This window comes from Indicator indicator, chromosome 7 (genome assembly GCF_027791375.1).
Source record: "Indicator indicator isolate 239-I01 chromosome 7, UM_Iind_1.1, whole genome shotgun sequence".
Lineage (NCBI taxonomy): Eukaryota > Metazoa > Chordata > Aves > Piciformes > Indicatoridae > Indicator > Indicator indicator.
Genome location: NC_072016.1, coordinates 9,049,365 through 9,064,609, shown reverse-complemented (window position 1 = coordinate 9,064,609; position 15,245 = coordinate 9,049,365). Strand labels below are relative to the sequence as shown.

The following is a 15,245-nucleotide window of genomic DNA, read 5'->3' as shown; positions in this document are numbered from 1 at the left end:
GTTTGCAGCCAGGCTGGATGAGGCTCTGGCCAGCCTGATCTAGTGTGAGGTGTCCCTGCCCAAGGCAGGGGGGTTGGAACTAGATGCTCCTTGTGGTCCCTTCCAACCCTGACTGATTCTATGAATCTATGATTCTATATCCCGTAGAGCTGTCACTTCCCCAGGGGCTGAAGCATGTACACTCTTGGCCTAACAGCAAAGACCTCGCAGTTTTGAAGTTCCGTACTAGCACTGCTTACGCAAAGCGCAGAATCATACACCATCAGCTGCAAAGTCACACAAACATATCTTAATATTATTTATTTCTTGTATTGCTTAAATAATAAAAATGGTTCCTACATCTTCAATGTCTCAAGAAAATGGCTTAAAACTGCTATAAACCAGAAAGCCACGATAAGTGAGAGTGAAGGACACCTGCCTTCTTCCTTTTTGTGGTTGTTGCCTAAGAAAGCAGTTGCTGCTTCGTGTGGTCTCATTACTTTGCAGATCAACTGTGCAGTGGTCCCCATGGAATCATCTCTTGTCACACAGTGAACAATTACAAACCCTGCATGCATGAGGCTGTCAGAACTTCCTTAGAAATAGCAACCGCCAAATCACTTTTCTATTTGTTTCAAGTGACCTTTACAGAGGAAAAAAAAAAAAAGAAAAAAAAAACAAACCCCAAAACAAAGCACAGCTCCTGTTGAGCTGACTTTCATAATCAGCAGCAGTGGGAGGGGGATTTCTGCATTCAGAACCCACAGCTACTCTTGTGATAATTACACAAGAACATGTAGACAGGCAAACTAAAATATGACTCCAGAAGTGAAAAATTAAACAAAAGAATATATGTCTATTCTGAGCAGAAGCCCTTTTCTCAACCCAGCTTAGGATAACATCTAAATAGCTAAAAAAACCCCAAAAACCCAACCCAAAGAACCCCAACCAAACAAAAAATGTCTGTAGTTGTCTGAAAGCTGAGAATTTCCCCTGATTCACCAGTGCCTTAGCACAGAAGTAATACAGGCTAAGCACTGAATCAAAATCCTAAGCTTCACAATAAGCTTATTTATGAATACAGTTATTTCTGCAAGGTATTAGGAGTTTTTCATAAGTGGTGTGCTGATGGATTATGTGACAAAAGTTTGCCACAGACCATGATCTATCAGGTTAGGGAATCATGAATAGTGCACTGTCACCATGAACCAAAGGTCTTTTTGAAGGGAAGTGTTCAGGTAGGTATTTCCTCTTGCTCCTTTAATACTCCCACAACTGTACCTCCCACTGCTCCCATCTGTTGATATGAAGGTGCAGCATTAAAGAGCTGCCCTATTCCCCTGAAGAGTCAGCTGCTTTCATGCTATATGAAGTAACTTCAAAACTAGAGTTAAAGTATATAGAATGTGCTAAATTATCTAGACAATATGTTGAGTTCATTTGGTAGAGGGTAAAATAACATTTTTGTAAACATAACTTTAAATTTTGGAATTTCCTTTTTTTTTTCTTTTTTCAGTAAATCTGGCAGAGAGGAACACAGTTTGACAAAAAAAATCCCCACTGTATAAAGAATCAACAACCCCACTGGGGATGTTACAATATGTCAATAATAGGTTGACCCTTCAGGTTCATAACCATGTGTTACAATAAATATGAAAGAACACATTGCTGGTTTTATGCAAGGACTTGAGATACATTTCAGCTGTATCTTAGAGAGAGAGAGATGAAGAATAAGAAGGTTGAAAAGAATAGCAGAAGGGCAATGTGAAGCTAATATTTTTATAGAAATACTCTTTAACACCAAGATTTTGGTTCCTATGACAACAGAAAGATTGAAATGTACTGGTTTCCAACTCAGAGGTGGCTGCATTTCATTAGAGGGCAAAACACGTACAAAGTAAAAGCCAAGGCCTTTGAAAGTGATTAAAGATCCTGGATGTCCTTGTTTTTCTGGAAGTGTAAACATGCTAATGAGATGAAGATGCCTGTCAGAAAGGGCTGGACACCCTTCTGAGGCATCCCAAATTAGACTACCCAAAATTAGAGATGGAATATGGTTTAAAAAGCACAGGGACGTTCCTGTCTCTGCCTCCTCTCATTCTGGAGTCCTGCGCTAGAGGACAAGCAAACATCCTATCCCATCATTCTTTTCCCAGTTGCAAAGCCTCAAATGTCACCTCCAATGTCATCTCTAAGGACAAGTAATCATTTTCTTAAGAATGACAGAAGTTAGCAATGAGTATGAACATACATACACGTTACATGCAGGTAGAGGACAGCGTTGTCAGAACCCAGGCTGTTTTCCACCAGCACACTCACTCGAAAGATGCCCACATTCTGGTAGATGTGCTTGATTCCATCCTCTGTCGAGCTGAGATTGGCATATGACACAGCAATGCCATCTCCAAAATCCACCTGAATGAGCGATCTCTGGAGGTCTCCCTATGATGACACAAAAGAGAAAGGGTTTGAATAGACTCCGCTTTACTTTTGAGAGATGGGATCAGTGGGGGGACCCAGACCAACCAGAAGATAGTCCCAGGGTCTGACATTACCAGAGGAAAGGTGGTCACTTCATCACCTTGCTCAGCAGTCTGTGAACAGAAAGCAGCCCCCTCCTGAGGCTGACTCAGCTGTACTGTTAAGGAGGTGTCTTCCAAGGTGTGTACTGTAGCCCTGCCTTCTCCTCCTACATCAGGAGGAACAGGGGATCCTCTGGAAAATATTTTGCCTTCTTCCCCTGGATTTCCTTATAATGAAGAGCAGGGTTAAAGTGGGGAATGGTGCTCATCTCAGCAAGCACTCAGGACTCAGCTATTGAGATTACCTCAAGAATCTTTGAAAGAATCCACATGGTGATCTTTTGTATTTAAGACCATAAAAAGCAGAAGGATAAAACTGGGAAGTCCAACTGTATCAAAGCAATGGCATGTCAAAAGAACCACTTCAGACTTACAGAACAACAGCTTACAGCAGCTTATGACTTGCTCAGTGGCCTGATTTAAATGAGCTGGATTTGTATTTATTTCAGAGCAGCTACCAACATTGCTGGCACTGAGTGGGACCCTCTGCGCCTGCCTCAGAAGGGAAGGGCTAATGAATTGACAGAGCCGATTAAGCTCTTCTCTTACTGCCCAGAGATAATTCCAGAAAAGTAGGTTTGTGATATAATTCAGACTGCCACTTTGTGACATTAGTCTCCTGGGCTGCTAACCTAGCAAGCTGCAAAACTGCTAAAATAAATTACAATAAATGAGTAAACAGGCAAACAAACAAATAAATAAATAGTCACAGTTGAGAAACAAACAAACAAACATCCAAATTCCTCCACAAACCAGAAGCCAAGGATATCACAAATCTATAGTCTCCATGTCAGCACAGAGATCCACTAATGTGAAACAATCCTGAAACAGGTTTTAACCTTTGACTCCTGAAACTGAATTCCAGTCTGCTGCATGCACATTAATCAAACTCTATGTAGGTTGCCCAGCCCCAAAGGGCTTTTAAACAGGAGAAGGATGAAATTTCCTTATGCTGATTTACAAAGAAAAAGCAATTTTTAATTTTTTGTTTGTTTATTTGCAAGTGTATGTGAAAGACAGCATACAAAAAAATTCCATCTAACTTATGTCACACATACTAGAAGCACCTGTAAGATTTTCTTACATCATAAGGCAGTGATATGCCTATGGTAAGGGTGGTTTCTGACAGCTGAATCATCACACAGCCCACACTGACCTGTATAACAAGTGTGGCTGCTACAGATCCTCTCTCTTTCAGGTAAGATGCAGTACCTTATCCTAACTTCAGGCATTCTTGCTCCTTTTGAAGTCCTCCCTCAGAGGTTCTGCATGATACTTATGCTGGTTATGTTAATGCTTGCTGGCTGTTGCCATGGAGCAGCTCACTCTGCAGCCTGGTGCACTGAAGCAGCTGCCACTGTCTGGAAGAATGCTGGTAAATTAATAGCTGAAGGCAGTTCATAATGTTGCCTGAAAGAACATTTAATTTACTTCAGTTTGGTGGGCTTGGGGGTGGTTTTTTTTTCAGTGTTATCCTTTTCCCTTGAAAGAGGAACAATCTTCTGGATGCTCAACTGGAATGAAAGGTACTCATGTAAATGGTTGGCATCAGGCAGATTGCCACATCAGAAAGGGAAATGTGTGTGTGTGAGTGATTGTGGGAGAGAATCATAACAGAAACTTTATATTCCTCTCCTTTTCTCAGTCTATTTGAAATCTGTGAAAGCAGAAATAGTGGAGACTTATCTGAAAAGAAAGCAGGAGGAGCAGAGCCATACCTAAGGATAGCTAGAGAGAAATTTTCCCAGATGCACTCTGTTTATAAGCTGAAGTTGTAGTCATTACACTGCCTTGGCACCCTGCTGGAGGCTCCCTTACTTCCAAATGGATGAGACAAAATAAACTTGTTCCTCTCTTCTGGAGGATCCAGACTGCAGGTGTACCAGGGGAAAGACATCTCTTGACAAAGGCAGATGCCTGGGGATTCCTACAGATACCTCATGCCATTTCCCTCCTTGAAGGTCTCCTGAAGGTAAAAAGACAGGAATTCCCTGTTCTGCTCTTGAGATCATTGGTGAGGGCGAATGACCCCTGCGGTGCTGAGACCTTACTGAGAAGGCCAACCTGATTAGCTTCAGTGAAACAAACACAGGGATCTTGCATATCAACTCAGCTCCAGCTTTCTCTTGGGTAGTTCCTAACTAAGTTTCTCTTAGTAATTAACTTGGTAACATCTGGAATTTTCAACGACACATTGTTAAAGCCACGGGGCTTGAGCAACACAAATTACTAAGGCTTCCATTCTACAAAAGTCTTAGAAATTCTCCTTTGGACGCTTTACTTGAAGTTTAAACACCTGCTTAGAGAATCATAGAATGGTTTGGGTTGCAGGGGACCTCCAAAGGTCATCTAGTCCAACCCACCCGCAGAGAGCAGGGACACCCTACACTAGATCAGATTGCTCAGAGCTGTATCGAGCCTCACCTTGAATATCTCCAGAGTTAGGGCCTCAACCACTTCCCTGGGAATGCTGTTCTAGTGTTCCACCACCCTCATGGTCAAGAACTTTCTCCTGACATCCAATCTAAATCTATTCTTCCCTAATTTCAAACCATTGCCCCTCATCCTATCACTGCAGTCTTTGTAAAGAGTCCCTCTTTGGCCTTCTTGTAGGCCTCCTTCAGGTGCTGGAAGTCTGCTCTTAGGGCTCCTTGGAGTCTTCTCTTCTCCAGGCTGAAAAACCCCAGGTCCCTCAGCCTGTCCTCATATAAGAGGTATTCCATCCCCTTGACCATTTTTGTGGCCCTCCTTTGGATCTGCTCCATCAGGTCCATGTCTCTCTTGTGTTGAGGGCTCCAGAGCTGGATGAGGTCCAGGTGAGGTCTTACCAGAGCAGAATAAAGTGGCAGAGAATCATCTCTCTCTATCTGATGGCCATGCTTCTTTTGAGGCAGCCGAGGATGTGAAGAGTCTTCTGGGCTACAAGTGCACAGTGTTGGCTCAAGTCCAACTTCTCATCCACCAGCACTCTCAAGTCTTTTTCTCCATTTCATTACCCCCCAGGCTGTATTAATGTCTAGAATTACCTTGACCTGGGTGCAGGACCTTACACTTCACCTTATTGAACCTCTTGAGATTCTTCTCAGCCCACCTCTCCAGCCTGTCCAGGTCTTGTATCTGGGAAAAAACACCCTCATGTACCAATATAGGTTGGGGACTGATCTGATGGAGACCAGCTTTGGGAAAATGAACCTGGGAGTGCACAATAGGATCATCAGGAGCCAGAAGATCAATGGCATTCTAGAGTGTCTGAGAAGGGATGTGGCCAATAGGTTGAGAGGGGTTCTCCTCTACCTCCCACTCTGCCCTGGTGAGGCCACATCTGGAATATTGAGTCCAGTTCGGGGACCCTCAGTTCAAGAAGGACAGGGAACTGCTTGAAAGAGTCCAGCATAGAGCCACAAAGATGATGAAGGGAGCAGAACATCTCCCTTATGAGGAAAGGCTCAGGAAGCTGGGTCTCAGGGGTGGGGCATCTACCACTGGGCAACTTGGGCCAGTGTCTCATCATCCTTAGTTTAAAAAAATTCCTTCTGTAGATCTGGTCTATCTAAAGATCTAGATATTCAAATCTATCATTCAAGCCATCCTTAAGCACAAAGGAAAAGAAGACTTACCACTGATTTTTTAACCCAGATTCTGATTTGAGTTACACTGGTGAAAATCTGGAACAGCTCAGATCAGCTCCAAAAGCTGTAAAGTCTACACACACATCACAGAGCAGCTGGCTAGATCCTGCTCATTAGAGATGCTTTCCTAAATACTCTAGGTCCATCATCAGGAGGGTTTTATTCATCTTTTCTTACTAAAAAAAGACATTCTGTCAAAAAAGCTGTTCATATGGTTAAAATTGCACCACCATAGTGACCCTGCTGGCTTTATCATCCCTGAATATATTTGAGGTCATGCAGTTAAAGTCTGTTTCAGGTCAAGGAATATTCCTCTATATGTTTGAAGTAACAGGGGAAGATGAGAAAGGTGACAGTCCTATTTCTGAAAGTGTCAAAATTTGTGCTCTAATGAATGGTTTTCCTCTTGTCTTCATTTTGTCCATAGCCATGAAACCTGTGGTGTCTACAGGTGCTGCCAGGGAAGGGAGCCATTTCTATGGCATGCAAGATTTAGATTTCAATTTTCCTTCCAAATTCCTTAGGGAGAAAAGATGCTGACAGAGACATCTTAAAATCTAATTAGAGAAGAGCTTCAGCTGCTGTTCTCCCAGCCTTTTTTATTTGTCATGGCCTTTCCTGTTTTGTTTTAAAACCCTTTGAACTGGAAATACATTTTCCATTCAGTAAGATTCAGGCTATAACATTTCTCTGAAAATGCCACATTCTGAAAAGCTGACATTTAAAATTTTAGCTTAGGAAGTGAGAAGAAAAAAAAAAAAAAGTCTGGAAAACAAAGAGACTGTGTTTTGACTTGTTCTGTTTTTAATCTGTGCCAGGTAAGAGCACAGGCAGAATAAGATGGGAAGAAAGAGAAGGTGAACCAAAGTCCAAACATTTCCTATACAGCCCACACGTGATCTACATCAGCCCCAGCTGTCTGTCTCAGAGCCACTTGCAAGTGGAAGTTTTGTTTTGCAACAATTTGATGCATATACATACACCTTGCAAGAACTTTCCCTGTTGCTTCTTCCAGCTTCTTGTCATTTTGACAAGCCCAATATTACATGATAGGGCTTTTCTCAAGCTTTTACCTCAATTAAGCCAGACACAAAACTCCTTGCATTACTTCCACAGCCATAGCAAAGCACTTGGAGGCAATCAGCACTGAGCTATCTTTGGGCAGCCTCTCTGGACTTGATTGTAAAAGACCTTTAAATGCCAGTGCTCTTAGGCATCAAGGAGAAATTTGCCAAGTTGGCTGCTTGTGGTGATACCTCTGCATTCAGCTCCTGCATTTTAATCACACTAAGCTAATCAGCAACCAATTACGATGACTGAAAAAATGAAAGCACTTTTGATGGATATTTTTACCATGTACTAGATATATGGAATATGCACATGTTTGGATGCAACCTGAAAGTACACTGCAATCTTAATACAGGCTTTTGTCTGGCCAACGACTTCAGCATATGCTGAACTTTGGGCACATGAGTACTGTGTTCAGTTCTGGGTGCACCAGTGTATAAAAGACACTGAAGTCCTGGAGGGTGGCCAGAGAAGAGCAACGAGGCTAGTGAAGGGTTTGGAGAGCATGTCATACAAGGAGAAGCTGAGGGAGCTGGAATTTAGTCTGGAGAAGAGGAGGCTAAGGAGAGATCTTATTGCACTCTACAACTACCTGAAAGGAGGTTGTAGTGAGGTTGGTGTTGGTCTCTTCTCCCACAAAACTAGTGATATGATGAGAGGAAATGGGTTTAAGTTGTGCCAGGGGAGGTTTAGATTGGAAAAGCTTCTTTACTGAGAGTGGTGAAGCATTGGGATAGACTACCCAGGGAGCTGGTGGAGTCACCATCCCTGGATGTGTTCAAGAAGTGTGTAGATGTGGCCCTTCAGGACATGGTTTAGCAGTTGGATTATGGTCAGACTCAATGATCTCAAAGATCTTTTCTAGACTTTGTGATTCTATGATTCTGTGATTCCTTTTACCCTGAAAAAAAAAGCCATGGGTGTTAAAAACAAGCTTCCCAAGGCCCCATGTTCTTTACTTATACAACATTTAAACTACAATGTAAATTGGAAATTTAATATTTCTGAAGGGATTTTCTCATTAAATATCCAAGAGGTTTCTAAGCATACAAAGAAAAAGTTTCCCCTCCCTGGTTCATTAAGCATATTTTCCAAAAGAATCACAGTCTGCAGTATACACAAGACCTGGATGCTTCCAAAAAATCCTGTGAAGCATCCTGCTTCAGGGCATACCAAGAAACAGCCCATACAGTTTGCAACAATATTTTTACATTTTGATTACATTTGTGCAGTTCTCAGTGTTTTGTTGTGTGTATTACCTAACAGGATTCCCTCTCAAATATTCAGTCTGAATCTTGCCCAGAAAGCTGTAATCATTAATTTTCTTTACTGACTTCCAGCATTTGTATTCCAGTAATGAAACACAGTTCGAGGTCTTAAATTTTAGTTCTTATGTTTCAAATTTAATACTTAAGTCTCTGATTATGCACTGACTTGTGTGCCTCCCTTACAGATGTTGATAATTGATTTAATTACCCTTTGCAAGAGAGAGAGACTGCTAGTGTTAGATTGTCTTCAGGGATTAGTACTTTGTGCTTTCTTTAGATTAACCCTTTTCCCTCTTTGGCATTTTTCTGTCACTGTCAGAAAACATCCAGCAAATAGATTTCCATTGCAACTGAATAGTAGAGGTCTACTTAAAGCATATGCTTAATTTTAAACAGATAATCAAGTTCAGGTTGATCACACACTGAAAAACATGCTTTCCCCTGTAAATTCTTGATTTCAGAGAGATGCTCTTAACTTTCTAAAATCAGAAACCGAATAGAAATGTCTCTCATCAGAGCAAATAGCTCAACGCCTTCCACACATACTTCTTCTTCTTCTACACAAAAATATTTAATTGCACTAATCAAATAATTAATTCTGACTGCCAGTTCTGCCAGCTCAACTCAGCTATGAGCTGTTTCTGCAGGACTAGATCTTCTCTGCTCCACAGGAATCGTTAAGTACAGCCTCCCTGGATTATGCAGAATAATTGAACTTGTGTGACTGGAAGTGCATTAACGACTGTGGTACTGTGTGTCATCACGAAGGCCAGGTCACTGTTCATACATTTTCATGGTGTTTCAGCAGTGAATCTTAAAATGCATGAAGGACTGATTTCTCCCAACCAGCAGTAACAGAGAAAAGGCAAGTATAATTCAGATGACAGTGGTAGGGGGGAGGGAATGTACTGATGTTTCATCTGTGTGTTATTAACAGGAATGTGGTGGTCTTAGTAAGATAAACAACCATGAGTCAGCATGTGCATTGAAAGTTAGGATGAAGGTTTCACAGTTCTGTAATCATTACTAACTTGTGACATCAAAACAGGGAGCACAGCAGGATACCATGAAAAAAATACAGACTGTGCTTTTGAGTACTACTAGTTCTGCATCTTTAATTTGAGCACACCAACAATCAAAATAATCCTAATGCTAAGATCATCTCCAGAGACTTCACCTGAGCTGGAATTCTGAATTGCACTAATGACAGTGCTGAGCTGGGAAATGTCCCCCTAGCTGTGTCCCCAAGCTCGTTACATGCACTTGAGACACAACCTACCTTGTACAGGCATTTATTAACATTGTCATTACAGAAAACTATACTGGTCTTTAGGAAATTCAGGGCTCCATTTGTATATTCATATGGTAAGAGAGCTCTCTGGCCTTAAGAGCATTCAGCACATAAATGAAAGGCATGGAGGGCATGGGGGAGAAAGCAAAGCTATATTTTCAAATGAGGGAATAAAAAAGCAGAAAGGTTAAGTTTCTTACTCAAGGTCATGCAGAAGGAGCTGACTGCTGCTCAGGAATGAGTTCAGATTGCCTGAATTTTAGCCCATGGCCTGAACTGTAGGAACAACTGAGCTTTCCCCACGCATTAGTCTAATCCAGACATGATACAGCAGCAGCAAGCAGTCAAAAGCATGCCAAAATCTACTCCCAGTGAAGTGATTTTGTCAAGTGAGAACTGAGGCAGACCTGGAATGTGAAAGATGTTTGGCTGTCATTTTATCAAGACAAAAAAAGTAAATTAAAAAAGGCAGGTTCTCTGTGAATTGTATGTAATGAAACAGCCAAAGCCCTGAACTTGTTTGCCCTGAATGTCTTTACTGTCCATTTCCTCAGCAAAGATGTATGAGCAATCAGATGAAACAAGTTTGAAAGCTATTGTGTTGAATAGCATTGTTCTGGAGGCTGCAGCTTTCAGTGTCTCTGCTGAAGCAGTACAGCAAGCACAAGTGCCTGATGCTTATACAAATAAACACACAAATAACAATTGAGTTTGTGACAGGCAAGAGACCTACACGACCATGTAACGAGGAAGGCATGCAGAAACAACACCCTCTTAATAAAATTCCTCTATTTTCTACAACACAGCAGCAAACTACATCAAGGACATTGGGCTGAAGAACATCAGCTGGAAATCTGGCTTTCTAAATTTTGGGTTTGGTTTTCTGTTGTTGCTGTGTAGGAATAAAGTGCACATTGTTTAGACTAAGAAACACTGCAGTGTGAGAGGTGCCAGCTTTGGTTCCATGCATATATCCCAGGCCAGGGCAAAGGACTAAGCTTTAAACCAGCAGCATTTTAAGGCAATGGGAAAATTTGCTTTTAAGAATAATTAGTTTTCTCCTGTGCTGTCATTTAGTTGCTGTTGCTATTCTGCTTTGCTCAATGGAAACTTAAGAGCAAAATTAGCAGCTTAATTATGCTGCTTTGCTTATTAAACATTTCCATAATGCTTTGTACAATGGGAGATGTGCTAATTAGAAAAAGAAATATTGATGACTCCTGGCTGTTGTCACCTAGTAAAAATATCATCATGATTATACCAGAATAATAGGAAAACTAACCTGGACAAACCTTTCAAATAACAAGACCAAAGATATTTAGTGAAAGGTGACTTTGCAAGCAGTTTTTAAGAAGCCATACAGAAATCCTAAAGGTGAGAGAAAAGCATTCTTACATTTGGTTAATTTAAATATGAGCTGTTGGCTATTTTTGCTTTTAATGATATTTATATGCTGCCAGATATAAACGCTTTACAGAAGAATTTAATGTGAGTCAGGGTCAGAGAAAATGGATCAGAATCCCAGCTCTCAGGAATCATCAGTGCTCTACTCGCTGCAGGTTTTGCTGCCTGCCCCTTTTCTACTCACATGAGCTTCCCTGATTGTTTTCCTTTTGTGTCCTCCTCAACAGCAGAACACTTTTGAATGCTTTGTTCCTGTTTCTCTTCAGACATCTTTTATTGACATTGTGTTACTGCCAGAACGACACAGTCCCAGCCCTCAGCTTCACCACAGGCACAAGCAGGCTCTAAAAGAAATCCTTACACTGTGGTTCCTGCCCCTGCATCTTGCACCTGAGTGAAAACGTTTTTTTTATTGCTACTATTTGCCTTACCCTACCCATTTAGTAATCCCCTCCACTACAGAGATTCAGAGACTCTTTAGGGCCTCCAGTGAGCCTGCCTCTAAGGTTCATTCTTTTCAGACCCAGGTGGGTTCTTAGAGCAAAAAGCCTTAGAAAGATAATAGGAGTATAAATCTCAAATGAACTCTTATAACTTGGCTCATCAGCTCTGTAAACTTTTTATATTGACAAATCTAGGAGCAGGAGGTCAAGATTCATCTAGCCAGGAAAGTAATCAGAAAGGCTGGAGGTTGATCAACATTGTTTCAGCCTTCAGAGCATTCCTAACCTCTTCCTTATTAAATATACTGAAAGAAGGGTCCCTTTTAGATCTCCTCAGAAGCTCATTCCCATTCATCAAAACATACTTTATGCACTCCTTGATATACAGCATGAGAAAGACAGGATTGCCTAATGGAGAAGGTTCTGCTTCCAGAATCTGGTGAACTATCAAAAGAAGCTGGGCTATCAATAACAAAAAAAAAATCAGGATCAACAGAAAAGACACCACTTCACAGAATAACAGAGTAGCCAGGGTACTCTTACAGAACATGTGAACTGAAACACTCACAGAAGGAAAAACAGGGTATTTGTCCTGAATTTTCCATGCTGTGGGTGATTTTCTTTCCCTCTGATTACTGGCATAACTATTTGACAGTTTTGTGACTGACTTCTCAGAATACTCATCTCCTTCTCTAAAGGTGATACAATGAACACTTTCGCTTATTTTAAATTTTATTTTATTTTAAAATGTTTGGAGAGTTTTATCTTGGTTTTGGGCCTTTATTTGTCATCATTAAGCTCAGAAATCAAGAGTTTATCCAGATGAAATTCTATGTTTATACTCTTATGACAGCATCTACAGTAGCAATGTTGTATGACTGTCCCAACTGAAATGAAGTGACCACGTTTTAGTGAAAGTGAGCAGTCAGGTCAAACAACTGCTTCAGGTTAGATATGATTTATTGTATGTTATTGCCTTGACAAATCAGGACACCTGTTTGCTGGGGAAAGCATCAATAATAAAGATGCAAAAATCCCAACACATTCATATGAAACTCAGCTCCAGAGGTCATACTCATTTCTCTTCCTTACTGCAGATGACATTTACTAAGGAGAGGGTTAGAAGTAAATTCCATGAATATTCTAAGCTGTAAAGGGATGTACATTTTTCTTTAGTGTAAAAACATAATTAGTTTAGGATTTATTGGCCAAATATATAGGAAAAAGGGTAGAAGTTTAAAAAAAATCAAATTGGATTATGGAAAGAGATAAAATAGTTACTTTATGAATGCTATGATCTAGAAACCCACAATTAAACATTGATAACGAATTACTGAGAAGAAAAAAAAAGGAAAAGAAAAAGGTTTTAAATGTTTTTGTCTAGGAATTCAGAAATTAATAATGCTGCTGAAGACATCCTGAGATTTCATCCACAAATGTCTAAACAACACGTACTAACTTATGCAATGGGGACAAGTCTGCAAATGTACTTGTAGCCATGCCTAGTTGAAAGCCGGTGGTAGGTGAAAATGGAAATTCAGTTTCAAACACAGAAGGGAAGTCAAAAGTGTAGGTAAGGGTGGGGTTCAGGATTCAAACCTGCACTCTCCAGGTCTACTGTGAAATTCCCAAAGCAAACAAGTTCCCAGTTTTATCAATTTCTCCCAGCTATTACTCTATGCACTGCAATACTGTTAGTGTCACCAACTCCACACACCACTCGTTGCATTTTAGTGCATCCCCCACCAAGCCGCACTGTGGAACCGACTGACTTTATCTCACGCTCTCTTGGTTCACCTCTCCACCACCTTGCAAACTTTTTGTCTGGCACGAGTCGGACTCAAACACACCCATGGGGTCTGGGATATAACATAAAAATAGAGCTTACCTCTTCCAGCTGCACCAGGAAAGTGACATTGTGTCCTTGCTCGGCTGTCAGCTTGCCATCAGCTGTGACTATGCGAAGGCCCTGGGGGGCTTTGCCAGGACACTGCTGTGGTTTTGCTGTGTACCGCTCCCGCACACCGTCCGTGCAGTTGTTAGAAACTACTTTCCGGTATCTGAAAACAAAAAAGGGAAATCTGTGGAGGAGACTGACAGGGAGCATAGCTGGGAACAGGGAGGCATTTCTGAGGTTCTTCAGGCCAGAGGAGGTTGGAAGAAAACACATTCGCAAACACAGTTCAGTATTTATCTCAGCCAGGCACTCCTCGTGTGTCAAACGTACAAAGAGTTAATGCTCTTGATAACTGAGCATAGTGTTTTCCTGCAGGGCACACCTACAAACCACACACTAAAAAAGAAAAAAAAACCAGTCTAAACCACAAAATTATATGGTGATCTATGGTACATGGTAAATAAATATAAAGTTATAAATAAATTACATCCACATACAGAATGGTTTTTATTCCATTACTGTTAAGCACAGTTCAAAGCTTTTTTCACACGCTCTCCTCTTCTTATCAGTTGTGAGGCAACTCTCTCTAAAGATGCAACCCTTAAAAGCAACAAAAATAAGAAAGCTGAAGAAAAAAAAAACAAAAACAAATTCTTCCTATCTTTGAGTGTAAAAAGCACTAAAAGACAGCTTGGGTTCCTTCATTTGCTTTAATCACCACAAAAATGAAGTTTGAGATCAGTATCTTAACTTAAAACTACATCTTCCAGTGACTTCCAATAGGAAAAAAGAATAATCAGCATTCAGGCTAGCTGCTCATTTATTACTTCAGTTCACATATATGTAAATTTAACCTCTAATTTATTTTCCACTGTTTCTGCCTCACCCAAACCATGTGATTTTAAGAGAAGCCTTTTCAGGGACTTTAGTGATTTGCTCTTTCCAACTTGGCTTCATCCCCCAGTTTCTTTAAGGCATCATTTTTCAGAGAAAGGCACCATACATGATGAAGATCTGGAGTGCCAGAGTGTGGACTCAACCAAAATCAGTGAAGATAAGGTCCCAAGGGCTTCACCCATCTTTGAGATCCCTTTAGTAAATGCAAGCTGTAGTTGTTGTTGGATTAAAAATCCATGTGGGTGCTTTAGCTAAATAAAGTCTGGTGTGCCACTTACCCAGTACTGTTGAGATAACTCTGTCCAAGGCTACAGTCTTTTGACAAGGAAGATGGGTTATACCAGAATGCTGGCAAACACTGCCCATTGCTGTGACGTTCATATCCATAATCACTGTTTCAGAGTCAAAAGAAATCACCACACAAAAAAACAAACAACAAAAGAACAAGCATTAGCTCATGCTCTCTACTCTTGATACAAGTTTTGACTTTCCTCAATCTGTTTACTAGGAATTGTCTTTTTATTGATAGAACAGATTCTTCGTCCCATTTAATTGTTTATTTGGGGGTAGAATTATCTTGCATATACCCCAGTATAAACAAGCAGAACCAGACCAGATAATATGTGAGCTATTGCACTACGAGTTCTCTCTCCACAGTCTAACAGTGCTTTCTGGGTTCAGCTCTACACTCAAATATAAAGGCAGCTAGAGATCTAAACTAAGTTCAGTCACAGCTCTCTCAGTCATACCTTAGAAAACCGAAGTGCTAAACAGTTAATTGTATTTG

At 40.8% G+C, this 15,245-nt stretch overlaps 1 protein-coding gene across 1 annotated transcript in view; it reads right to left on the bottom strand.

Annotated features, from left to right (window-relative positions):
- SORCS1 (sortilin related VPS10 domain containing receptor 1) overlaps window positions 1-15,245 on the bottom strand; it is a 297,502-nt gene that overhangs the window by 25,124 nt on the left and 257,133 nt on the right. Inside the window, exons 17-19 of the mRNA XM_054382572.1 lie at window positions 14,737-14,850; window positions 13,553-13,724; window positions 2,235-2,421 (exon numbers count right to left, since the gene is read on the bottom strand). Coding sequence (XP_054238547.1) covers window positions 2,235-2,421; window positions 13,553-13,724; window positions 14,737-14,850 — 473 coding nt within the window. The remainder of the gene's footprint in view (window positions 1-2,234; window positions 2,422-13,552; window positions 13,725-14,736; window positions 14,851-15,245) is intronic.